Source organism: Heterodontus francisci, chromosome 10, assembly GCF_036365525.1.
Source record: "Heterodontus francisci isolate sHetFra1 chromosome 10, sHetFra1.hap1, whole genome shotgun sequence".
Classification (NCBI taxonomy): domain Eukaryota; kingdom Metazoa; phylum Chordata; class Chondrichthyes; order Heterodontiformes; family Heterodontidae; genus Heterodontus; species Heterodontus francisci.
The window spans coordinates 85,822,905-85,847,810 of NC_090380.1; the positions used below are offsets into that span (position 1 = coordinate 85,822,905).

Sequence of the window (24,906 nt, forward strand, 5' to 3'; positions counted from 1 at the left end):
CAGTGGGGGGAACGACTTGTTTGAGGAAAATGGACGGCATATGAGAAGCATTGGTACAGAAGGTTGTATCATCAGAACAAAAACAATGGACACAGAGAAACTGGGAGAGTGGAATAGGGTTCTTCCAGGAAGTGGCATGTGAGGAAGTGATGTTGAGGTGGCCAGGAGTCAGTGGGCTTTGATTGGATGTTTGTCGATAGTCTATCCCCAGAAGTGGAGAAAGAAAAGTCAAGGAAGGGAAAGGTTGCAGTTGGAGGTGGACCATAGTGAAGGCGAAGGAAAGATGGAAAGTGGAAGCAAAGTTTAATGACATTTTCCAGCTCAGGGCAAGAACAGGAAACGTCATCGATACAGACATGAATGTACCAGAAAAAGAGGTGATGGAGGATATATAAGTAGTACACGAACAAAGTATGGCCAACATATTCCATGAAAAGACAGGCATAGTTAGGACCCATGCACATTCTGTGAATAACAGACACAGCTAGGACCCATATGGGTTCCCTTAGAGACACCTTTTATTTGGACGAGTTTAATGAATTGAAAGGGTATGTTATTCAATGTGAGAACTAGTTCAGCCAGGTGAAGGAGGGTGTCTGGTGACAGGTTGGGCCTCATTCAAGTAAGAACCAGAGAGCTATGGGAATCTGAATCTTCGCTGTGCTATTCCTGTCCTTGTCATTTGGCCCATCATGTCTGTGCCTGCTGAAAAAGTGCGATCCATCCTAATCCCACTTTCCAGCTCTTGGTCCATAGCTCTGTAGTTTACCAAGCCTCAAGTGCATAGCCAAGTATTTTGTAAATGCTCTGCCTCTACCGCCCTTTCAGGCAGTGATTCCACAGTTCCACAGATGCTGCCAGACCTAGTGAACATTGCCTTCATTTTCTGGTTTTACTGTAGTGAATCCAAACCCTGTTCTCAGCCTTTGCCACATATGATCTTCCAACAGGAGTCATTGGTCAGTGATCAGGAGTGCAAGCACTAACTGATGATATATTTATCCTCCCACTAACTCAGCAGTGCTGAAGCTAACTCTGCACACAGTGGAGATCAAGCTGGAACTTCCCTTGTCTGATAAACTTTAGGCACTGGCTCGATAAACTCACTGAGCTCTGGTCAATGGTCAGATTTTCTACGAACATGCTTTCTCTCCTGGTCTGGGATGCAATCGGAGAATATAAAGCATTAACTATACACTGCTTCATTGAACTATACAACCTTTGCATCATGATGTGGCAATCCCAAAAATTCTGTGATCTGAATTAAATTTCCTAAATGAAGGAGGGAAGTAACATATATGTGATGGTAATGGGAAAAAAAATCATTAACATGTTGTTCCCTTTTGTAGTATGATAAACCTTCAATTTCTGGATCAGAATCCAAATGGAGGAGATATCCAACTTCAAAGATTTATCCTGCAATGAGGCAGAAAGTGGAAACAAGGAAGCTCCCTTGGATACACAACTTGGTGCAATGTGGCTACCAGAATCACAGCTTCACCCCTGAAGAAAGGTCAGAGGGAACATTCCTTATGAAAATGATCGAATGGCCAAAGCCTCCAAGTCCCATTGTACCCTATCAAAAAAGCAGTGACCCATCGCATGCTCGCTTTGTTATTTTAAATTCTACAAAGACTTTCTATGTTGGAGATCAATTACAAGTGATGCTGCGAATAACTGATTTTGAAGGACACCCAAAGCAATATGGGGGTGACTATCTCCAAGCCCGGATCCACACCCCAGCTTTAAAAGCTGGTTCAGCAGGAACAGTTATAGATAAGCAAAATGGAATTTACTTGATAAATTTTAGTTTAACTTGGCCAGGGAAAGTTGAAGCGTCTGTTTCCTTGGTTCATCCCAGTGAAGGGGTCCAAGCACTTGAAAGGCTACGTGAACGGCCACAGAGAGTGTATTTTCAAAGTACCTTCAAATCAGGAGATGCCTCAGAGACCACTGCATGTAATCTTTGTTTGCCTCAATCTGATTCCCTCTGTAACTTTACTGATCTCAGGACTGGGGAGCCCTGGTTCTGTGACAAACCAAAGAAGCTTCCCTGCACTGCTCGTATCAACCATGCTAAAAAAGGATATGAGAAAGCCCCCTTAATTGGAGAAGAGAGTCGATTTTTCCAAAGGTATGTCACTTAACATTCTTTTCTTTCCACTTTGCCTTTCCATCTTTCATTCTGGTTCAGATTGCAGTAAAAACACGAGTTATGGAACCAGACTTCCCCACACAAGAATGTCAAATAAATATTTGATCATGAAATATCTCCCATAGCACAACAGTATTTAATTCCTTTTTGGTGCATTGATTTGGAGCCTATATTAATTTTATGAAAAAAAATTGAGGTGCTTCTTCACAGTGAAGGATGGAAAATTGAATGGCAAGTTATCAGAGACCACCCTTAGACAGCTCTAAGGATTTTTCCAATTGCTGTATTGGCAGAAGCTATTGGACTGATGCACATCTCAGACTGGGAATGGTATTTAGTACAGAGAAAGGAGTTAAAAGTCAGGAAAGTAATCAATGAATTCTTTTTTTAATTCTATGATGGATGGTATTGCAAACCAAGATGCCAAAATAAACATGCATATTAATCGAAGATGTATGATAAGTAATTTATTTAATCTTCTTCTGGTGATTTTAACTTTATAACAGCAGCAATTAGATTTCAGCTCCCTCCAATTAAGCATTTTTTTCTATGTTAAACATTAGAGTTAATTAATCTGCTGTGATATGATGACGGGATGAACTAGAATCTTGAATGTCTTAAAATTTTCCTTAGAGTTGTACAATGATTACTTTTGAACCCTCTGGTTATGATAGTACTTAATGTCTGAGATTAGAACACTATTCAACCATGAGGGCATCACAGCTGAGCCTCATTGGACTGAATTTTTCGGCACTGCCCGCGGTCCTGGAGGTGAGACCGGAGGTTGACAACAGTGATGTTTGTGCAGGGGCGGGCTGTGAAGTGCGATTATGTGGCGGTCAGTCATTTAACTGCCGGCAGGTGGAGGAAGCACCCAGTAGGGCACTGGTGGCGGCATAAAGTCACACCACTGGGAGTGCTGGTGCCATCTTTAAAGGGCTGCCAACACTCTTCTCACTCGTTGCAGCAGCAAAGAAGGCTCAGAGGAACAGCAGCAGAAAGCAGGCCAGTTCAGAGGTAAGATCCCGTGTGGCCTCACGGTTTAGCGATGCCGCCCTGTAGGTTATCCACTAGGCTGGCTGCCAGCCGAGGATGCCTGCCAGACCAAGGGAAGCCTAGTAGAGATTGGAGAGGAGGTCAGCAGCCATGGGGTCATCTGAGAACCTGATTGCAGTACCACTGGAGGGTGAATGACCTCATCCACCAAGGTAGGTGCACAACAATGTGCTCGCCTTAGGGGCTTACATGTGGTGAGGTGGGAGGGTGAGCTAGTTAGAGAAGGGATGCCAACCCAGTTCCTGGCAAGGGGGTCCAGGCAGCAGCATTGGCTGTGGCAGGCAAGGCAGCATATTGGTTAATGGCTCCCCCCCATCTCAGGTGACTCCTGCACTTCTGTCTCTGAGTGGTCGCATGAGGAAGGCATACCTGTGGGACCATCATGGACAATCAGGTGGCCAACATCATAGGCAATGTGTGTATCTTAGTCAGGTGACTCACAATGTTCATCTGTGCGCTTGCAGGAAAAGACAGTCAACAATGCCTGGGAAAAGGCAAAGACTGATGGTGGTATTCCATACCTATTAATCCTGACCCCCCAGTGAGGAGAAGGCACTGGGGCTTGGTGGGCAGCATGGGGGCCATTCTATCACAGATGATGAGACGGGAGTGGGAGACGAAAGAGTGAATGGCCTAATGGATGGGCAAAAGAAAACCTCAGACAAAGACGACGCTGATGTGTCCACCACTAGTCAGATGAAGCTCCACCCTAGGAGTGGACTGAAGGGCATGATGAATTGCACATTATCCTCAAATTACTCTTTGCCTACTCAGATCAAAGACAAGAGCAGCAGGCTGCAAAGACCGGTAGATAGCCGTCCACCACTGAGGAGGAGGAGGGAGCCTCAGAGGATGCACCATCACATCATTCCTCCTCACCCTGCACCAGTGCAGATACTTTTGTGTTGATGGGTATCCATTTGCAGAGATCCCAGAGGCGACCCATGTGCCAATGATGGAGAAGTCTATCCAGGCCATGAATGCAGCCATGTCTCCAGCGTATGCGTACATGGCTTCCTCCATGGAAAGACTGGCGACCCTCATGGATAGCCATATCAAGCAGACCACATAATGGATGCCACAGATGCCTGCGGACCTGCATGCCATCACTAACTCCATGAGCTTTGTGCAGCAATGACTGGGCGAGAGGATGGGTCAATGCACCAGGTCCTCAGACTCCTCAGGTGAGCTTGGAGGTACAAGTCTGCCTTGAAATGGAGGAGAAGGGGCTGCCTGACGCATCTGGGAGCGCCTGTCAGGCTGCTTCTGGTGTCGACAGCAGCTCTTCAGCCCCTCTGTCAGTTACACCAGAACCTCATTAAGCCACAATGACAAAGGAGACTCCTGCACTCTGCACAAAGTTGTCAATTTACCGGGGCCCTCCAGGCCTCCGGCAGGTAGAGGATGATGGCCTGCCTCCACCTCAGTTGATAGCATGGGGGAGTACCACATAGGAGCACATGGAAGAGATTTAACAAAAGCACCTAGTTGCACTCAGGATTCACTGTTTTTTTTTTGGATTCTTGAAGCATTGAAACTCTTTGTACTGCCATTACATTTCTGATGTTGCAGGGCATGAGTTCTCCTTGCATCTCTTGGGGGGCCATTTGAACTTCAGGAGCACCTTGGCTCTATCAAAGTGTTTAGCGGGTGGAAGCTCACCACAAGATCAAAATATTCCCCATGCCACAATGTCAAGTCTAACTGGGACCAGGTAAATGGTAAGCTTAATGAATGCGGTGGCACCAGGGCTGCAGAATGCTGAAGTTTTACTGGATTTCAGGTTCTGTCAGTAAGGATCACGTGAACTGTTCCTGTATGAGTGTATCCCCAGCATTCCTTGCATGTGTTATGACCAAGGTGGGAGTAATGCACTGTTAATTCAGTCCCAGTATTCCACAGGTCACATCATATTAGTAAAGTTTCTCACCTACCGGAAAGTAGCCAAATTAACACTCTATTTGTCCCCCAGAATAAAGCACACCAAGCCAGGTTTCTTTAAACAACAATAGAATTAACTATTTATTGATAAACTAAATCTTAAACAATAATGAGATAAATCCATATATGAAAAGATTTTATCACTTCTTATTCTTCCTAACCCTCATGCACACACACATACATTCAAAAATGAGTTAATCGGGGAAAAAGGATGTTTTGATTTACAACGGTTTCTTAGGTATAATAAAATAATTGGTTGTCATGGTCTGGTAGGATATTTCCGGATCAGTGAGGTGTCCCAGAGTCGAATAGTCAGATACCACTCTGTCCAGATGAGATTGATGAACAGACTGTGATGGGTAGGTGTTCAAGGCAATTTGTCTGCAGCAGGCACCACATAAGGTCTTCCATCAGGGGTGCAGCAACAGGAATCAGTTCTCACACTCAATGTAAAAGCCCCTTTTTTTTAAAAATGCAAGATTTCTGCCAATTCAGGACTTCTTCAAACACAGGAAGCAGCTTGATGCAGAGATTCACAACTTAATGCAGAGATTCTTCAGAGACCTGAAGCAACAGTAATCTGCCACAACCGAAATACAAGACTTCCTCTCTCCAAGCAGACTCAGCTACAAAGGTTTAGCTCCCATTCATTTGATTTACAACTCTTTCAAAGTTCTTTTAACTTCATGAGGAAATTGGAATTACACTTGATGCAGGAATTATTTTCAAGAGAAAGAGATTTTTGGGTTGTCTTTCTGGAGGTCCAGCACCAACCCTTTTTAACCCAAAGTGAAACTAAACTTTCAACAGTCAAATTACCTGACAGTCATAAATCTTCCTAGTTGCTTGGAAACAGGTCTTGCAGTCTGTGCACACAGTTCAAATACCAAGTTGTAGCACTCACTGTTCACAGAAAATCCTTTTTCTCAGTTTCTAAAAGCACACAGAACTCTTAGCTTTCAATAAAAAAACAAAACTCTTGTATAGCATGGCAACTTGTCTGCGGTCGCTGGGACTCCACACCACATCCTGCACCTGGTGGAGGAGGCGTCATAGTTAACGATATCCTCAGTGTTCAATTGCTGTCCCCTCTCAAGCGCCAGATTGTGTAGGACAAAGCAGATCTAAGCAATATGGGAGACCCTTGCTGGGGAATATTATAGGGCTCCACCAGACCTGCCAAGGCATCTGAACCGCATCTTCAGAAGCCCTAAGGCCTGTTTGATGGTCGCTTGAGTTGTGCTATGGTTGATGTTGTATCTCTCCTCTGTATCAGTGCTAGCATTCCTCACAAGCGTCAGTAGCCATGTCTTTAATGAGTAGTATAAACAGAAAGTGCTGGAAATACTCAGCAGGTCAGGCAGCATCTGTGGAGAGAGAAGCAGAGTTAATGTTTCAATGTGCCGATGAAAGGTTACAGACCTGAAATGTTAACTCTGCTTCTCTCTCCACAGATGCTGCCTGACTTGCTGAGTATTTCCAGCACTTTCTGTTTTTATTTCAGATTTCCAGCATCTGCAGTATTTTGCTTTTCTTTAATGAGTAGCACTTGTTACTCAGTATCTATCCTTGAAGGCAAGCAGGGGGTAAGAAAAGGTCTGGAACCTAGGACTGCATCATGGCTGCTTCCCGAGAACCATGCACACACCTGTAGGAACCACTTGCGGTGGTCACAGACCAGTTGTACATTGAGTGGAAGCCCTTCCTGTTGATGAAGGCTGCAGGCTGGTTAGTGGGAGCCTTGATGGCCATATATTTGCAGTTGATGACTTCTTGCACCTATGGGAATTGAGAGGTTTGAGGAATAAGATAGCTGAGAATATTTCTAGGCTATATCCTGGATGTATTATTCACTTCTCACATTGATACAACAACTTAATCTATGATATATTTACATTTACAGTGAAGTCAACATCAAGAAGCCCATATTACCTAATGCCACAGGGTATATAATAGTACAACCTTCACCTCGAGCAGGTAAGATAATTGTAAACGCATGGCTAGTAAATTGGATGTTTGTTATATGAGAGGGAGTCTGAGTAAGCAGAATGGTGAGCAATTCCTTGTTGCAAAAACACAGGAATTTGTGGCTTTTTCAACTAAAGCATAATTTAATGCCCCATGTTGGTATTTTCTGAATTAGATTAACATTTTGGATGTGAACATATTTAGAGCATGTAGGACTTGTCCAACAAGAATGCATTGCCTTGATGAATTCAGGTATGATTAATTCTGATCCAAAACTGTTCTGATGAAAGGTCACAGACCTGAAACGTTAACTCTGCTTCCCTCTCCACAGATACTGCCTGACCTGCTGAGTATTTCCAGCACTTTCTGTTTTTATTACTGATTTCCAGCATCCACAGTATTTTGCTTTTATTTTAGTGTTGATCTTGTACTGTGGTCAGTTCCCCTGCCCCGTCCCTGCTAAATACATCCAGTTTATAAACAAATGATGTGTAATAGGTGGCTGATCTACTAACACCTGTTTTCTACTGCTGCTGGAAGTGAAAATCATCCCCAAGTAGTCTGTTCCTAGGGAGCGGGAATGTGGGACATCAGCAGGGCAACACCAAGGTTCCTGCCAACAGTCCCTCTGTAGTTCTGGAAGGGAGCTACACGGCAGAGAAAAATGGACTGCAATTTCAGTTAGGTATTTTGCTGAACATTTGGAATCCATTGCTGCTGTTGCTATTCATGTATGGTCTTACCTGGGAGTCGGAGAGGCACATATCGGGTGCTCCTTGGAATCAGCACGTGCTGAGCTTAAAAAAAATCCGTCATGTCACGGCAAAGTTGCAAGCTGATTGATTGATGAGCATCTAGTGTAAGTGTCTGTAAAGCATTTGACACATTCAATACTTTTAGGAAAAGTGGGTTGATAATTGGATTATCGAAAAAAGGTAGAAGAAAGGTAAAAGTTTTTTTTTCTTGAACTCTGCCTTATACACACAGAAGAAGCTGATTGGTGAGTAATTTTACTTTCTACTTTCTAGTTTCCAGTTTAAAGTAAATAATCTGAAAGCAAGCTTAAGGCATGGCAGGACAGCTCGGCTGTGTGGAATGCCCATCTCATGACATGGGGGAGTCGTGGACAGTTCACGTGGCCTAGACGATCACATGTACAGGAAGTGTCTCCAGCTGCAAAAACATGAGCTCCATGTTTTGGAACTCGAGCAGAGGTTGGAGTCATTGTGGTGCATCCGCGAAGCTGTAAACTACGTGGATAGCACTTTTACCAAAGTGATCACACCGCAGATCAAGAGTGTGCAGGCAGAGAGGGAATGGGTGACCACTAAGCAGCCTCGAAAGACTAGGCAGGTAGTGCAGGAGTCCTTGAGTCTTTCTCACTCACTAACCAGTTTTCCGTTTTGGATACTGGTGAGGAATATGGTTTGTCAGAGGAATGCAGCAAGACCCAAGTTTGTGGCACCACAAGTGGCTCAGCTGCACAGTTGGGGGTGAAGAAGAGTGGAAGGGCAATAGTAGTAGGCGATTTGATAGTTAGGGGAACAGACAGGCCATAAATGTGACTCCAGGATGGTATATTGTCTCCCTGGTGCCAGAGTCAAGGATGTCACGGAATGGCTGCAGGGCATTCTTTCAGGGCAGGGTGAACAGCCAGAAGTCATGGTCCACATTGGCACCAATGACCTGGGTTGAAAGAGGGATGAGGTCCTGAAAGCAGAATTTAGGGAGCTAGGAAGGAGATTGAAAAGCAGGACATCTAAGGCAGTAATTCCAGCACCATATGCGAGTGAGTATAGAAATAGGAAGATTGAACAAATGAATACGTGGCTGAATAAATGATGTAAGAGGGAGGGCTTTAGATTCCTGGGGCATTGGGACCAGTTCTGGGGCAGGTGGGACCTGAACAAGATGGATGGGCTATACCTTAACAGGACGGGGACTAATATCCACATGGGGCGATTTGCTAGTGCTCTTTGGGAGAGTTTAAACTAGCTTGTCAGGGGGTTGGGAACTTGCAAGGGAATTCAGAAAGAAAAACAAAGCTGGTTATGAGAAGTAGAAAAGTTGTGAATGAAAGTGGAAAGCAGCCGAAATAAATGCTAGAACCAACAAGGGTCTAAATACAGAATAGTTTTAAAAAAGCAGAATTACAGGCACTCTATCTGAATGCACGCAGCATTTGCAACAAGGTAGGTGAGTTGATGACGCAAGTAGAAGTAAACCAATATGATTTAATTGCCATCACGGAGAGGTGGCTGCAGGGTGACCAAGACTGGGAACTGAATATTAAAGGATATTTGACATTTAGGAAAGACAGGCAAAAAGGAAAAGGAGGTGGGGTAGTGCTGATAATAAGAGATGAGATTAGTGCATTAGTGAGAGCGGATCTTCAATCGGAAGAGCAGAATGTAGAATCTGTTTGGGTGGAGCTAAGAAACAGCAAGGGCCAACAATTATTGGTAGGAGTAACTTACAGGCCACCAAACAGTAGTGATAATGTGGGGCATGGTACAAATCAGGAAATTAGAAGTGCATGTAGCAAGGGCAATGCAGTAATCATGGGTGATGTCAATCTACATATAGGCTGGGTAAATCTAAGGAGCACCAATATTGTGAAAGAAGACTTCCTGAAATGTGTCCAAGATGGTTTTCTGGAGCAATATGTTAAGGAACCAACTAGGGAACAGACTATTTTGGATCTAGTATTATGCGATGAGAAAGGGCTAATTAATAATCTGGTGGTAAAAGAACCTTTAGGGCAAAATGACTATAGTATGATAGAATTTTCCATTAAGTTTGAAAAAGATGTAGTTCAATCCGAAACTAGGGTCTTAAATCTAAACAAGGGCAATTATGAAGTTATGAGGAGCAAGTTGGCCATGGTGGATTGGAAAAATACATTAAAGAGTTGGACAGGAGATAGGCAATGGCTCGTATTTAAAGAGTTAATGCATGGTTTTCAAAAAAACATACATTCCTATCAGGCAAAAGAACCCAATAGGGAAAGCAAGTCAGCTATGGCTAACAAAAGAAGTTAAAGATTGTATTAGATCAAAGGGGGAGGCTGAGAAAGTTGCGAAAAAATGTCATAATCTGGAGGATGAGAATTTTAGAATCCAGCAAAGGAGGACCAAGAAATTGATAAAGAAAGAGAGAATAGAATATGAATTTAAACTAGCACGAAATATAAATACGGATTATAAAAGCATCTATGGGTATGTAAAATGAAAAAAAAAACAAAGAAAATGTTGTTTAGTTGTACAGAACTTGAGTATTGCTGAAAACAGAGACATTTTGTCAAAATAATAAGGCCCCCTTCTTTGCAGACAGAAAGAATATGTACACACATTGCACCTGTTTCAGCGAAACAAAATAAGTGACAGTTATTTGCTGGTTCATTCCTCAGGACAATGCCTTGACCAATCAGAGTCAAGCTGCCTGGTGTAAATTTCAAACAAAACTTGGTAGTTAACTGTCAGTCATCATAAACTGATGCATTCTGCATGGCAATACCTCTACCAATCAGAGTCCACATTTTTCTATTCGTTTTGTGGGTTCTGTCATTGCTGGCTAGGCCAGCATTCATTGTCCATCCCTAATTGCCCTTGAACTGAGTGGCTTGGCTATTTCATGATGTAGTTTACATGGATTTCAGCAAAGCCTTTGACAAGGTCCCACATGGGAGACTTATCAAGAAAGCAAATGCACATGGGATACAAGGTAACTTGATAAGGTGGATTCAAAATTGGCTTAGCTGTAGGAGACAGAGAGTGATGACAGACGGCTGTTTTAGTGACTGGAAGCCAGTGTCCAGTGGCGTACCACGGGGATCTGTGCTGGGTTCCCTATTGTTTTTCATTTATATAAACGACATAGATGACTATGTGGGGGGTAGGATCAGTAAATTCGCAGATGACACAAAGATTGGCCGAGTGGTTAACAGTGAGGTGGAGTGTCTTAGGTTACAGGAAGATATAGATGGGCAGAAATGGTCAAATGGGCAGAAAAGTGGCAGATGGAATTTAACGCTGAAAAGTGTGAGGTGATACACTTTGGAAGGAGTAATGTGACATGGAAGTATTCAATGAATGGCCTGACACCGGGAAGTTCCGAGGAACAAAGGGACCTTGGCATGTTTGTCCATAGATCTCTAAAGGCAGAAGGGCAGGTTAATAGGGGAGTGAAAAAGGCATATGGGACACTTGCCTTTATCAATCGAGGCATAGATTACAAAAGCAGGGAGGTCATGTTGGAGTTGTACAGAACTTTGGTAAGGCCACAGCTGGAGTATTGTGTGCAATTCTGGTCGCCACATTATAGGAAGGATGTGATTGCATTGGAGGGGGTGCAGAGGCGATTCACCAGGATGTTGCCTGGGATGGAACATTTAAGCTATGAAGAGAAGTTGGATAAGCTTGGGTTGTTTTCACTGGAGCAGAGAAGATTGAGAGGTGACCTGATCAAGGTGTACAAGATTATGAGGGGCATGGACAGGGTGGATAGGGAGCAGCTATTCCCCTTAGTTGAAGGGTCAGTTACGAGGGGTCACAAGTTTAAGGTGCGGGGCGGGAGGTTTAAGGGGGATTTGAGGAAGACCTTTTTTATCCAGAGGATGGTGACAGTCTGGAATGCACTGCCTGGGAGGGTGGTAGAGGCAGGTTGCCTCACATCCTTTAAAAACTACCTGGATGAGCACTTGGCACGTCATAATATTCAAGGCTATGGGCCAAGTGCTGGCAAATGGGATTAGGTAGACAGGTCAGGTGTCTTTAATGCATCGGTGCAGACCCGATGGGCCTCTTCTGCACTGTATTATTCTGTGATTCTGTGATTTCAGAGGGCAGTTAAGAGTCAAGCACATTGCTGTGGGTCTGGAGTCACATGTAGGCTAGACCAGGTAAGGACAGCAGATTTCCTTCCCTAAAGGACATTAGTGAACCAGATCGTTTTTTACAACAATCAACAATGGTTTCATGGTCACCATTAGATTTTTATTAATTGAATTCAAATTTCACCATCTGCCATGGTGGGATTTGAACCCATGCCTCAGAGCTTTAGCCTGGGCCTCTGGATTACTCATCCAGTGACATTACCACAGCACCACCACGTCTCCCTGCCAACCAATCAGCACTCTCTTCTCATGCAGTATAAATTTGTTGCTTTCCCTTACATTGGTATCCTTGCGATTTGTCCTGATGAGTGCAAGACAAAAAGCTTTGACAAAATGTCTCTTTTCAGCAATACTAAAGACAAATGTGTGTCTATTACAGGCAAAGGCAGGACAATTTATAATGGGAAATTATATTAGGGAGGCACAGTGGCGCAGTGTTTAGCACCACAGCTTCACAGCTCCAGGGACCCGGGTTCAATTTTGGGTACTGCCTGTGCGGAGTTTGCAAGTTCTCCCTGTGACGCGTGGGTTTTCACCGGGTGCTCCTGTTTCCTCCCATCGCCAAAAACTTGCAGGTGATAGGTAAATTGGCCATTGTAAATTGCACCTAGTGTAGGTAGGCGGTAGGGAATATGGATTACTGTAGGGTTAGTATAAATGGGTGGTTGTTGGTTGGCACAGACTCGGTGGGCCGAAGGGCCTGTTTCAGTGCTGTATCTCAAAATAAATACAGAAATGGCAGAGAAGCTAAATAATTACTTTTTGTCTATCTTCATGGAAGAAGATACAAGAGGTCTCCCTGACATAATTGAGATCCAGGAGTCTAGTGAGAATGAGGAACTGAAAGAAATAAGGATCAGCAAAAACGTAGTATTGGAGAAATTAATGGGACTGAAAGTTGACAAATCCCTGGGACCTGATAATCTTCACCCTAGAGTATTGAAAGAGATGGCTACAGAGGTAATGGATGCATTAGTGATCATCTTTCAAAATTCTCTAAATTCTGCAATGGTGCCTGCAGATTGGAAGGTTGCAAATGTAACCCCACTGTTTAAGACAGGAGGGAAAGAGAAAATGGGAACTGCACACCTGTTAGCCTGACATCGGTAGCAGGGAAAATACTAGAACCTATTAGAAAGGATGTGATTACTGGACACTTCGAAAATAATGGTCTGATTGGGCAGCGTCAACATAGATTTTTGAAGGTAAAATCATGTTTAACAAGCTAGTTCGAGTTTTATGAGGATATTACTAGCAGAATGGATAAGGGAGAACAAGTGAATGTGGTGTATTTGGACTTTCAGAAAGCTTTTGATAAAGTCTCACATAGAAGGTTAGTAAGCAAAATTAAAGTGCATGGGATTGGGGTTAATATACTAGCATGGATTGAGGATTGGGTAATGGGCAGAAAACAGAGAGTAGGAATACATGGGTCATTCTCAGGTTGGCAGGCTGTGACCAGTGGGGTACCACAAGGATCAGTGCTTGGGCCCCAGCTGTTCATAATTTATATCAATGATTTGGATGTGGGGGCCAATTGTAATGTTTCCAAGTTTGTGGACAACACAAAACTTGGTGGGAATGTGAGTTGTGAGGAGGATGCAAAGAGGCTTCAAGGGATTCGGACAGGCTGAGTGAGTGGGCAAGAACATGGCAGATGAATATAATGTGGATAAGTGTGAGGTTATCCACTTTGGCAGGAGGAATGGAGGTGCAGAGTATTTCTTAAATGGTGAGAGATTGGAAAGTATTGATGTCCAAAGGGTCCTGGTGTCTTTGTTCATAGGTCACTGAAAGCTAGCATGCAGGTGCAACAAGCAGTTAGGAAGGCAAATGGTATGTTAGACTTTATCACAAGAGGATTTGAATACAGGAGCAAAGATATCTTGCTTCAATGATATAGAGCATTGGTGAGGCCGCACCTGGAATATTGTGAGCAGTTCTGGTCCCCTTGCCTGAGGAAGGATATACTTGCCATTGAGGGAGAGCAGCGAAGGTTCACCAGACTGATTCCTGGGATGGTGCGATTGCCCTATGAGGAGACAATGAGGAGACTGGGCCTGTATTCTTTGGAGTTTAGAAGAATGAGAAGCGATCTCATAGAAATTTACAAAATTCTTTAAGGGATAGACAGGGTAGATGCAGAAAGGATGTTTTCCCTGGTTGTGGGGTCTGGAACAAGGGGACACAATCACAGAATGAAGGGCAAGCCATTTAGGACTGAGATGAGGAGGAACTTCTTCACTCAGAGTTTGGTGAATCTTTGGAATTCTCTGCCCCAGAGGGTGGTGGAAGCTCAGTCACTGAGTAAGTTCAAGACAGAGATCGATAGATTTCTAGTTGCTAATGACATCAAGGGATATGGGGATAGTGCGAGAATATGGTGTTGAGGTAGACGATCAGCCATGGCCTAGAATAGCGGAGCAGGCTCGAAGAGATGAATGACCTACTCCTGCTGCTATGTTCCTTCCTATGGTTACATGCATTCAGAATGCAGAACATAACTTTGGCTGTAAAAGATAGTCGTGGTTACTCAAAATAGATGCAAAGTGGGCATTCTTGGGTTTTGGAGTAAATATATAATCATCGGTGAGATATTGCTGAAATAGTTTATATTCTCTATATACTGTAGTAAGGATAACAGGTATGCAGCATTTTACTTAGTCTCTATTCCCAGGGGCAGTGCAAGGAGCTTGGACTGGAAACTATTCATAAGACTCCAGCAGTTAGGAGTCAGGAGTGAGGTGTTAGTTTTATTTACTCATTTCCTTCATCTTTTCTGGAGAAAGTTAAATAGTCTAGTTGCCATGTCTACAAGAGGATGTACTTAATGGGGCATGAATATGTGGTCAACATAATGTCCTATGTAGCAGCTCCACTACCACCCAGCTGAGATGAGCTAACCCAGCACAGACAAAGCATTAAGAGTTGGGACCCCCCCTCACCTAGAAAGTTCAGTGACACACCAAGTGCTGCATTTACCCATTGACACAACAAGGTTTTTTTCGCTGCTTGGATCATTTTTCTCATTGTGTATGTGTACTTTCTGTGGCAACAGCTAATGGTCCTGCTGGGATTTGTCATTGCCATGGAAACTACAATTAACCAATTGAAAATGCATTGATAACCTAAGCTATAGGCCATCACCATCCTGCATCTTGTTTCTCTTTATTTTCAGCTGCAGTTCTCGGAGAATGCATCCGGGGAAAGCCTTTGGTATCACCATCTGGCTTTTATTATAAGGACCAGTGGATGTCAACAACCTGCAATATTCGCCGCTTTGACACTCCTGCAAAAATTACAGATTGTCTTCAGCGAAAAAAAGTTTATCTGTTTGGAGATTCCACTATACGTCAGTGGTTTGAATATTTGACCATGTTTGTGCCAGGTTGGTTTAGTTCGTCTGTCTGCCTATTTTTCTATCTTTGTATAAATCTGTCTGTCTATGTTTGCACCTATGTTTGTGTGCATCTATCTCTGTCATCTTGCATGTAGCATGGACCATACATTAACTGCATATGTAACAATTGAAATCTATCAATTATGCTTTTATAATTGGCTCAAGTAAGAATTTGAATCAAGGAAAGTAGTCAGAGAACTACTGATGAGAAACATATCACGATTTATAAAAATAACTAATCTTAAATGACTCATCGACCAGTAAAAGAAAGTTGAAGGTGAACCAATTAAATATAACAAAATACTTCATGAAATTGTTTTGCTTTGCCATTTTTACCATCTTGGTCTGCTCAAAATAAAATTTAAATATAGAAAATACATTTACAAAATACATTTTAAATTCAACTATTGCATTTTCTTCTTTCTTTGAGTATCGTTATTAATACTTTAATTTCAAGGTCACATCTGAGCTTGAATGTAATATGGTTGATTTTTTTTGCTCTTTGACCCAAGGGAATGGCCACTTCCCCTGATGGAAAGAGCAGGAAAAATAGCTAGAGATCTTTTTTGATCCATCAATGGCCTTTTGAATGGCCCCAGGATTTCCAGGGCTTCCTTGGTGAGAGGAGCTGTGTCTGTTTCTGTAGTAATACACACCAGTGACGAGTCTGCTAATGAAGTGGGAGATGGGATTCCCAGCCTTATCCACTTTCTAAAATCCCACTTCACTCTCATCCCGCAATCTGTGCTGTACAAGCTGCAGATGGTGTAACTCTGCAGCTCTTGTATTCCCTCCCCTCTCCTCACCCCCAAACCCTGCCTTGTGCATTTATACTTTCAGATACCCAAGAATTATCACCTGGTCAGCCAATGGTGCCTGATGCTGAAGGCTTGGAGGGAGAAAAAACTGAGGAGGAAGAAACACTGGCTGAAATTTAGATCAATTGGTGCAGATCTCGGTGGTGGCATCGGAACCGGGTGCTGTTGCCACATGAGCGGCCTGCAGCCAATCAACATTGATCATGCGGCGGCTGGCCAATTAAGGAAGGGGAGGTGTGGGGCCCATGCAATCAATCACCAGGGGCGGGAAACAAGGCATCGATAGTAGGTGCTGGCACCACATTTAAAGGGCTGCCAGCCCTGCTTTCACTGCTGCCTGGGTTAAAGGAGTGCCTTGCTGAGTGCCCCCAAGAAGCCTTCTACAGTCTCTACTCCCTGATAGGTAAGGAGATAAACACAGGCCTGCAATGACCATGTCTGAAGGAAGACACCGGGTGGCCCCACAGTTTAGCGATGCCTCCCTGCAGCTTCTCCTCTAAGCTGCAAGGGAAAGCCAGGAGGTCCGCTTCCCCAGGGACAACTGGAGGAAAGTTGCCCGCCTGACCAAGCAAGCCTGGATGGAGATTGCGGAGGAGGTCAGCAGCCATCAGATCACCCCCTCAGGACATGGATCCAATGCAGGAAGTGAGTTAATGACCTATCTGGACTGGTAAGATGAGAACTGCAAACACTTTTGACACGTTGGGCATTGTATGTGGCAGAGCGAGAGGGAACGTTTGGTGCAAAGGGAGTGACCACTCAGTCATGTTGATTGGGGAAGGGTAGCAGGACTCAAGTGCTGCCTGAGGCTTAGTTGCATCTTCATGAGAGGCACACATCAGTCATTGTCTCACCCCACACAATCCCTTGAGAGGGGCCAAATGCAGGAGGCAAATATGTGCCCCCATCATGGACCACTGGACTACCTCCATCAGAGGTTTAGGGCTTGTCTCCGCTGAGAAATTAATTTTGTACATCATTGTGTCTGCAGGAGAAGATAGCCCACAATTGGAAAGAGTGTGCCAAGACTGGCGGTGGAGTGCCTTATCTCCATGTCTTAAGCCCGTTGGAGGAAAAGGCCTCCATAGCTGATGGTGAGACAGGGTCCCCTACCCAAGACAGTCAGTGAGCATCTCCTGGGGCACAAGGGTGCATCTGCTGCAAACGAGCCATGCTGCTCATCAGTTCACCACTACATCAATGGAGCTGCACAGTAGGGGTGGTTGGAATGTCGCAATGGGCAGACCTTAACCCTTCAATGTCTCTTTTCTCTCATGCAGGTCAAGATGAACCACAAGAACAAAGAACTGGAAAGACTGGAGAACAGTCGGTCACCTCTGAGAAGGAGAAAGAGGAGGGAGGAGCGTCAGAGGGTGCACTGGCATATCATTCCTCCACATACTCCGCCAGCGCAGATACTCTCACATCAGCGAGTATCCGTTCGCGGTTAGATTCAGGCACACAACCTGGTGAGCACAACTCAGACACACCCAATCAGCTGACGGAAGCTGTGACATCTGAGGACACGAACAGTCAGAGGACCATGGGAGTCCAGGCCCATGCTGAGCCCTAGGCTAATGACGTGTCTCTGGTGTCAATGGCTGCATGGGAAATGCTACAGCTGCAATGAGAGGTAAGACAACATCTGGCAGAGATGCCAGAGGCTATGGATTCCCAAACACAGACAATGGAGGAGTCCATCCAGGCCTTTGGTGCTGCACTGTCTCTGACAGGTGCAAGTCTGGCTTCCTCCATTGAGAGATTGGCAACTCTCATGGAGAGGCAGATTCAGCAGACCAATCAATGGCTACCAGATATGTGCACAGAACTGCAAATCATCGCACTGTCCATGAGCTCGATGCAGCAGTGGCAAGGTGAGAGGGGCAAGGCACCTGGAGTCTCCACCAGGTCCACGTCCCTCTCAGCTCAGCAGAGAGGTACAAGTGTGCCTTATCAGCAGGCAGGAGCCACATCTGGGGGTTTCTCTCAGGGTCAGTATCTCCAAAACCCCTCTGCCAGTGACGACAGTGTCTCATCATCCCCGATGACAGGACGCCCTCAGTGTGCCAGAGCCCTCCAGTCCTCAGGCAGCAAGAGGACAGCCGCCAAGGTCATCCCAAGCCACGGGACAGCAAACTCAGCACCCTGCCTCCGACACTACTGACAGCGCAGGGGGTGCACCACATAGGAGCACCCGGAAAAGATTTAAGAAGAGCACCTAGATACACTTAGGGATTCATGGATGAATTTACATTCCAAATAGATCGGATTGCATTTTATGTCATCTCGCTACATCTCCTTCCCTTTGTTGATGCCCTTTGGGACTTAATTTAAACCCTTCCTCCTAAGGGGCTGGAAGCACTGGACAAAGTCCTGAATACTCAACGCTTTGGCCTTGACACTGTATGAATTGCACCTGGGTGCAGCAGTGCAGAAGGAAGGAGGCAACAACAGGACTGCTTAAAGGTAAGGCTTAATTAGTGCTGTTCGAGAAGGTGCTATGGGTCATAGGAAACATGAATGTATAAGGGCAGCTCGTGCCTCCCTTTCACGTATCACATGGCACCTTCCTGATCTCCCTGGGTCCTCTCATCTGGCACTGCCTGGGCACCATCCTCCTCCCCATCCTCATCATCGGAGGAGGCGTCGCGCTCTACGATATTCTCACTGACCAACACCATCTGCTCTCTAGCTCCAGGTTATGCAGTACACAGCAAACTGCCATGATATGCAAGACCCTCACTGGGGCATACTGAAGGGCCCCACCAGATCAATCAAGATAACTGAATCTCAGCTTGAGTAAACCAATGGCCTGCTCAATGGTCACTCAGGTTGACCCGGGGTAGGTATTGTAACTCTACTGCATCCATGCATGGGTTCCTCACAGGCATCCATAGCCATGTCCTCAGTGAATAGCCCTTGTCATAGAGTCATAGAGTTATACAGCTCAGAAACAGGCCCTTCGGCCCATCTTGTCCAGGCCGGCCATCAAGCACTTATCTATTCTAATCCCATTTTCCAGCACTTGGCCCATAGCCTTATATGCTGTGGCATTTTAAGTGCTCATCTAAATATTTCTTGAATGTTGGGAGGATTCCTGCCTCTACCACCCCTTCAGGCAGTGTGTTCCAGATTCCAACCACCCTCTGGGTGAAAAGTTTTTTCCGCAAATCCCCTCTAAACCTCCTGCCCCCTGGTTATTGACACCTCCAATAAGAGAAAAAGTTTCTTCCTATCTACCCTATCTATGCGCCTCATAATTTTGTATACCTCAATCATGTCCCCCCTCAGCCTTCTCTGCTCTAAAGAAAACAACCCCAGCCTGCCAAGTCTCTCTTCATAGCTGAAAAGCTCCAGCCCAGGCAACATCCTGGTGAATCTCCTCTGCACCCTCTCCAGTGCAAACACATCCTTCCTATAGTGTGGTGCCCAGAACTGTACACAGTACTCCAGCTGTGGGCTAACTAGCGTTTTATACAGCTCCATCATAAACTCCCTGTTCTTATATTCTATGCCTCGACTAATAAAGGCAAGTATCCCATATGCCTTCCTAACCACCTTATCTAACTGTGCTGCTGCCTTCAGTAATCTATGGACAAATACACCAAGGTCCCTCTGACCCTCTGTACTTCCAAGGGTCCTACCTTGTATATTCCCTTGCCCTGTTAGTCCTCCCAAAATTCATCACCTCACACTTCTCAGGATTAAATTCCATTTGCCACTGTTCTGCCCATCTTACCAGCCCATCTATATCGTCCTGTAATCTAAGGCTTTCCTCCTCACTATTTACAACACCACCAATTTTTGTGTCATCTGCGAACTTACTGATCATACCTCCTATATTCACGTCTAAAATATTAATGTTGTCTCCAACGATCCATCCCTGTAGGTATACCGAGGGATGGAAAAGATCTGGCACCTGGCACTGCTGATGTATGTAGATGTTGTGGCTGCTTCCCAGGAAGTAGATTTGTTTGCAGTGGTCTCAGACCAGTTGCAGATTGAGTGAGTGGAAGTCCTTCCATGAAGGCCATGGCGGGTCAGTGGAAGCCTTGATGGTCATTTGCGTGCAGGCGATGACACCCTACACCTTGGGGAATACAGTAATGGCCCCAGCTTCTGTAGCCCTCTTAGCTTGATTTGTTTTGATCAGTTGGTAGTGCACACAGTCGCCTGCCCTCCTGAACAGGATATTGGTGACCTCCTTGATGCACAACTGAGCTGCAGATTCCAATATTCCACACATGCCTCCAGTGGACCCCTGCAGTGACCAATGGCGTAGACACTCAGTGCCACGGTGACCTTCAACGACACTGGCATCAGATGTCCACCGAGTCCCATGGTTCTCTGCTCATCCTGCATCATGGCACCAGATCACTGATGGCTACTCTGGAGAGGCGGAGTCTTCGAAGACACTTGACAGGATATCATTAGGTAGTTGAGCCATGGCCGTGACCCTCTCTTCTGCGTGCAGGAGGCTGTTGGCGTGCCCCTCTGCAATCTGCAGCCATTCGCAAGGCTGGCACTCCTGTGGGCCCCCAAGTTGCTGTATGCCCCTACAGGTGCCTGCACCTCCCTCCCTCTATGCTGCTCCTCCTCCTCAATTGGGGCCTTGAAGCCATATGAATGAGGCCCGTGACAAGTTGCCTCTCCCTGGGTGCAAGGCGATGCAGTCTGAAGCTGAGCCTCAAGGCTCACAGCTGCTCGAGGATATCCTGTAAGGTCATCTGCAGTCTCCCCCACTGAATGTTAGCTGCCTTTCACCAACCATGCTGTACCCATGGGACACGCACTGGGTAAGAACACTCTCAATATTCTCCCTTTAATCGTGTATTCCTTTGCCTTGTTTGACCTCCCCAAATGCATCACCTCACACTTCTCTGTGTTTAATTTCATTTGCCACTTTTCTGCCCACCTGACCAGTCTATTGATACCTTCCTGCAGCCTACAGCTATCCTCCTTGTTATCAACTAATGGGCCAATTTTTGTGTCGTCTGCAAACTTCTTGATCATGCCCCCTACATTTACATTTAAATCGTTAATGTTTGGCAGAAAAATCAGGTAACCTAGTACTGAGCCCTGTGGAACGCCACTGGAAACAGACTTCCAGTTGCAAAAACACCCATCAACAATTACCCTTTGTTTCCTGCCACTGAGCCAATTTTGTATCCAGCTTGCTACATTTCCCTGGATCCTGTGGGCTTTTATTTTTTAACCAGTATGCCAAGTGGGACCTTGTCAAAAGCCTTGTTAAAATCCATGCAGACCACATCAACTGCACTACCCTCATCAATCCTCCTTGTTAGTTCTTCAAAAAATTCATTCAATTTAGTCAGACAATATCTTCCCTTAACAAATCCATACTGACTATCCTTGAATAATCGTGCCCTTCTAAGTGATAGTTTACTCTATCTCTCAGAATAGATTCCAATAATTTGGTCACTACTGAGGTTAGACTGACTGGTCTGTAATTACTCAGTCTATCCCTCACTCCCTTTTTAAACAAAGGTACAATGTTAGCAGTTCTCCAATCCTCCGGCACCACACCTGTATCCAGTGAGGACTGGAAAATGATGTTCAGACCGTCCGCTATTTCCTCCCTGGCTTCTTTTAACAGCCTGGGTATATTTCATCCAGCCCTGCTGATTTCTTAACTTTCAAGAATGCTAATCCCATTAATACTTCCTCTCTCACTATGTTTATCACATTCAATACTTCGCACTCCTCCTTCTTAACTACAATATCTGCATTGTCCCCCTCTTTTGTGAAGACAGACACAAAGCATTCATTCAGGACCATGCCAACATCTTCCACCCCTACACATAGGTTACCTTTTTGGTCTTTTATGGGCCCTACTCTTTCCTTAGTTATCCTCTTACTCTTAATACATTGATCAGACATCTTTGGGTTCACTTTGATTTTGCTTGCCAATATTCTTTCATGCCCTCTGTTTGCTTTCCGAATTTCCTTTTTGACTTCACCCCTCCACTTTGTATGCTCCTCTCAGCTTTCTGTAGCAGAAAAACATCCCAAGGTGCTTCACAGAGGTGTAAGGAACAAAATGGATGTTAAGCCAAAGATAGGTGATGAAAAATATGGTTAAGAGGTGATTCTTGTCCAGTTCAAACTGTGATGTTATTTAAAATAAAAGCAAAATACTGCGGATGCTGGAAATCTGAAATAAAAACAAGAAATGCTGGAACCACTCAGCTGGTCTGGCAGCATCTGTGAAAAGAGAAGCAGAGTTAACGTTTCGGGTCAGTGACCCTTCTTCGGAACTAGATTCTTGTTGTACAGAGAATACAGTAGTTTGTACATTACATTTGATATTCTACTAATAATAAAATATTTAATTTTGAAAAGAAATTTACAATCAAATAGGCTTACGCCTATGGGAAATTTGTCATCTCTGAAATTACTAGTCACAGACCTCAAATTTTTTTTACCACGGACATCGATGTCCGTGTATGAACATGTTGCCGACCCCTGGTGAGGATACGGAATGGTTGGGTAGAGTTTACATCCACGGGCCAGATGAAAACCTGTGGTGAGCCAGATCCTGGCCCATGGGCCATATGTTGGTCAACCCTGACCTAGGCATATTCCTGCTACACACAGTGATTCCTTGAAGGAAATCAGCCATGTTTCTGTCTCCCAGTGAACCACTAAATCAGCCATCCACATCTTCAAACCGGAAGCATCAGAACCACCAAAGGAAAGTCATATGACCACCGAATTCAGCCTGAAGCCAGACGAGTCACCAACCGCCAGTGATTGTATAGCCCTTCTTTTTCTCTGGACTCTAATTTTACGAATCTATCATTCCCCAATCTGTAACCTATTTGTATGTGTGTGTGTGTGTGTGAACTTCGAGTGTGTGTGTGTGTTTGTGAAAGTTGAAGCGGATATTATTATTTTACTTGGTTTTTACTTGGTTTAAGTACAACTCAGGAAAACCTTTTTGATTGGGTCTTTTTATGATCATGGCACATTAGCAGTTAAACACTCACTGAATTGGCAAGTATATCCACTTCAAAAAGAAACAAACCAGTTGTGGTCAAACAAGGAGAGGGAAAAGAGGGGAGCCCTTTGACCCCTCCTCACCTGATCGTAACACTTCCTAATCGCTTGCTGTACCTGCATGCTAACTTGCTGTGTTTTTTACAAGTACACCAACGTCTCTCTGAAGATCAACATTTAAAAGTTTCATGCCTTTTTAAAAAATTCTGCTTTTCTATTCTTACTGCCAAAGTGAATAACCTCATACTTTCCCACATTGTACACCTTCTGCCCCCTTGTTGCGCACTCACTTAACCTGTCTATAACTCTTTGCAGCCTCTTTGTGTCCTCCTCACAGCCTACATTCCCACTGTATTGTGATATATCAGTTTAAGGGAAGAAACTTCAAAGGAGAATACATAATTTGCAAAATAGATGGAAACAAACCAATATGATATAGAAGGTATACACTTATTTGCCAGTTTGTCAGTCTGTGCTTATTGCAAGATTCCACTATATGTTTTACATCTCTTAGTTCATCTATTACATTAGCACACTGGTAAATCTGCAGCTCCATTTTGGTGTTCTGCAGTTGGAAATGATCTGTCCTCCCCATTTCATATCTGTTAGCATCAGGAACATTGTGGCTTACTGTGTTAAATAATGTTATAATTTCTGTTCTAGGTCTCAAAAAATTTGATTTTGGAAATCCTTCAAAACATGGCCCTCACCTTGCTGTGAATTTGGAAAATAACATCTTGGTGGAATATCATACTCATGGCCTTCCAGTCCAATGGAACACTCAATTGACTCAGCACCAGAAGTATATTGCAAATGCACTGGATGAAATTAAAGGAGGAAAAGACACAGTTATAGGTATCACGTTATGGGCCCATTTAACCACCTATCCAATAGAAGTGTATATCCGGAGACTACAGAATATTCGGAGGTCTATTCTACAGTTGCTCGACAGGAGTACAGATACACTAGTTGTAATAAAGACTGCCAATGTCCGGGCTCTGTCACTATACTATAGTCTCTACCACAGTGACTGGTATTCCTATCAGTTTGATTTAGTGATGAAACAGATGTTCACAGGCATCAATGTGGCATTTGTGGATGCCTGGGAAATGACCATAGCACATTACCTGCCACATGAATTACACCCCAAGCAAGTCATTGTAAAGAATGAAATTGATATGTTTCTTTCATATGTGTGTCCTTCTGAAAAGAGATAAATGCTGTATTACCAGGTTTTGGTTATAACACGATTCAAAATTTTAATAATTTAAATATGTTAATAACTCATTAAAAACTTTTTTAACAGGGATTTGGGATTTAACTGTGGGTGCACACTTTTCCCGGGCTTCCTGGAATTTGCTAGTAAAGCGAGGTGGGAGCACAGCAGCAATTCAGTTGGCTGAAGAAATGAGAGGCAAAAATTCCTATAACTACTGAAATGTCACAGCTGTTTCCTTGCCTAATTGTGTGAAAGACCCTTTCCTGCAATACTAATTCTGAGAGTTTACTTTCACTGCTTTGCAATTTATTTTCACTCCTTTGTCATTTATTTCTACTGCTTTGGAGTCACTGCACTACTTTGGAATTGACTTTCCCTACGTGGGTGGTCACTTTCATGACTTGGGAGATGAATTCCAATCCCACTAACTCTTTC

At 44.3% G+C, this 24,906-nt stretch overlaps 1 protein-coding gene across 1 annotated transcript; it reads left to right on the forward strand.

The window, feature by feature from the left end:
- The first annotated feature begins 1,457 nt into the window (after window positions 1-1,457).
- LOC137374587 (NXPE family member 3-like) lies at window positions 1,458-24,479 on the forward strand. Its single transcript, XM_068040926.1, has 5 exons — window positions 1,458-2,134; window positions 7,056-7,125; window positions 14,297-14,321; window positions 15,208-15,402; window positions 23,916-24,479. Exons 1-5 carry the CDS (start codon window positions 1,533-1,535, stop codon window positions 24,467-24,469), a joined length of 1,446 nt encoding a protein of 481 aa, XP_067897027.1. The 5' UTR covers window positions 1,458-1,532; the 3' UTR covers window positions 24,470-24,479.
- Window positions 24,480-24,906: the final 427 nt, after the last annotated feature.

Bases quoted from the DNA above. Each gene is read 5' to 3' on its own strand.
- LOC137374587 (XM_068040926.1), top strand. From the start codon at position 1,533: ATGAAAATGATCGAATGGCCAAAGCCTCCAAGTCCCATTGTACCCTAT. The intron at 2,135-7,055 runs GTATGTCACTTA...TTACATTTACAG, and splicing joins GAGAGTCGATTTTTCCAAAG to TGAAGTCAACATCAAGAAGC. The intron at 7,126-14,296 runs GCAGGTAAGATA...TCTCTGCCCCAG, and splicing joins TAGTACAACCTTCACCTCGA to AGGGTGGTGGAAGCTCAGTC.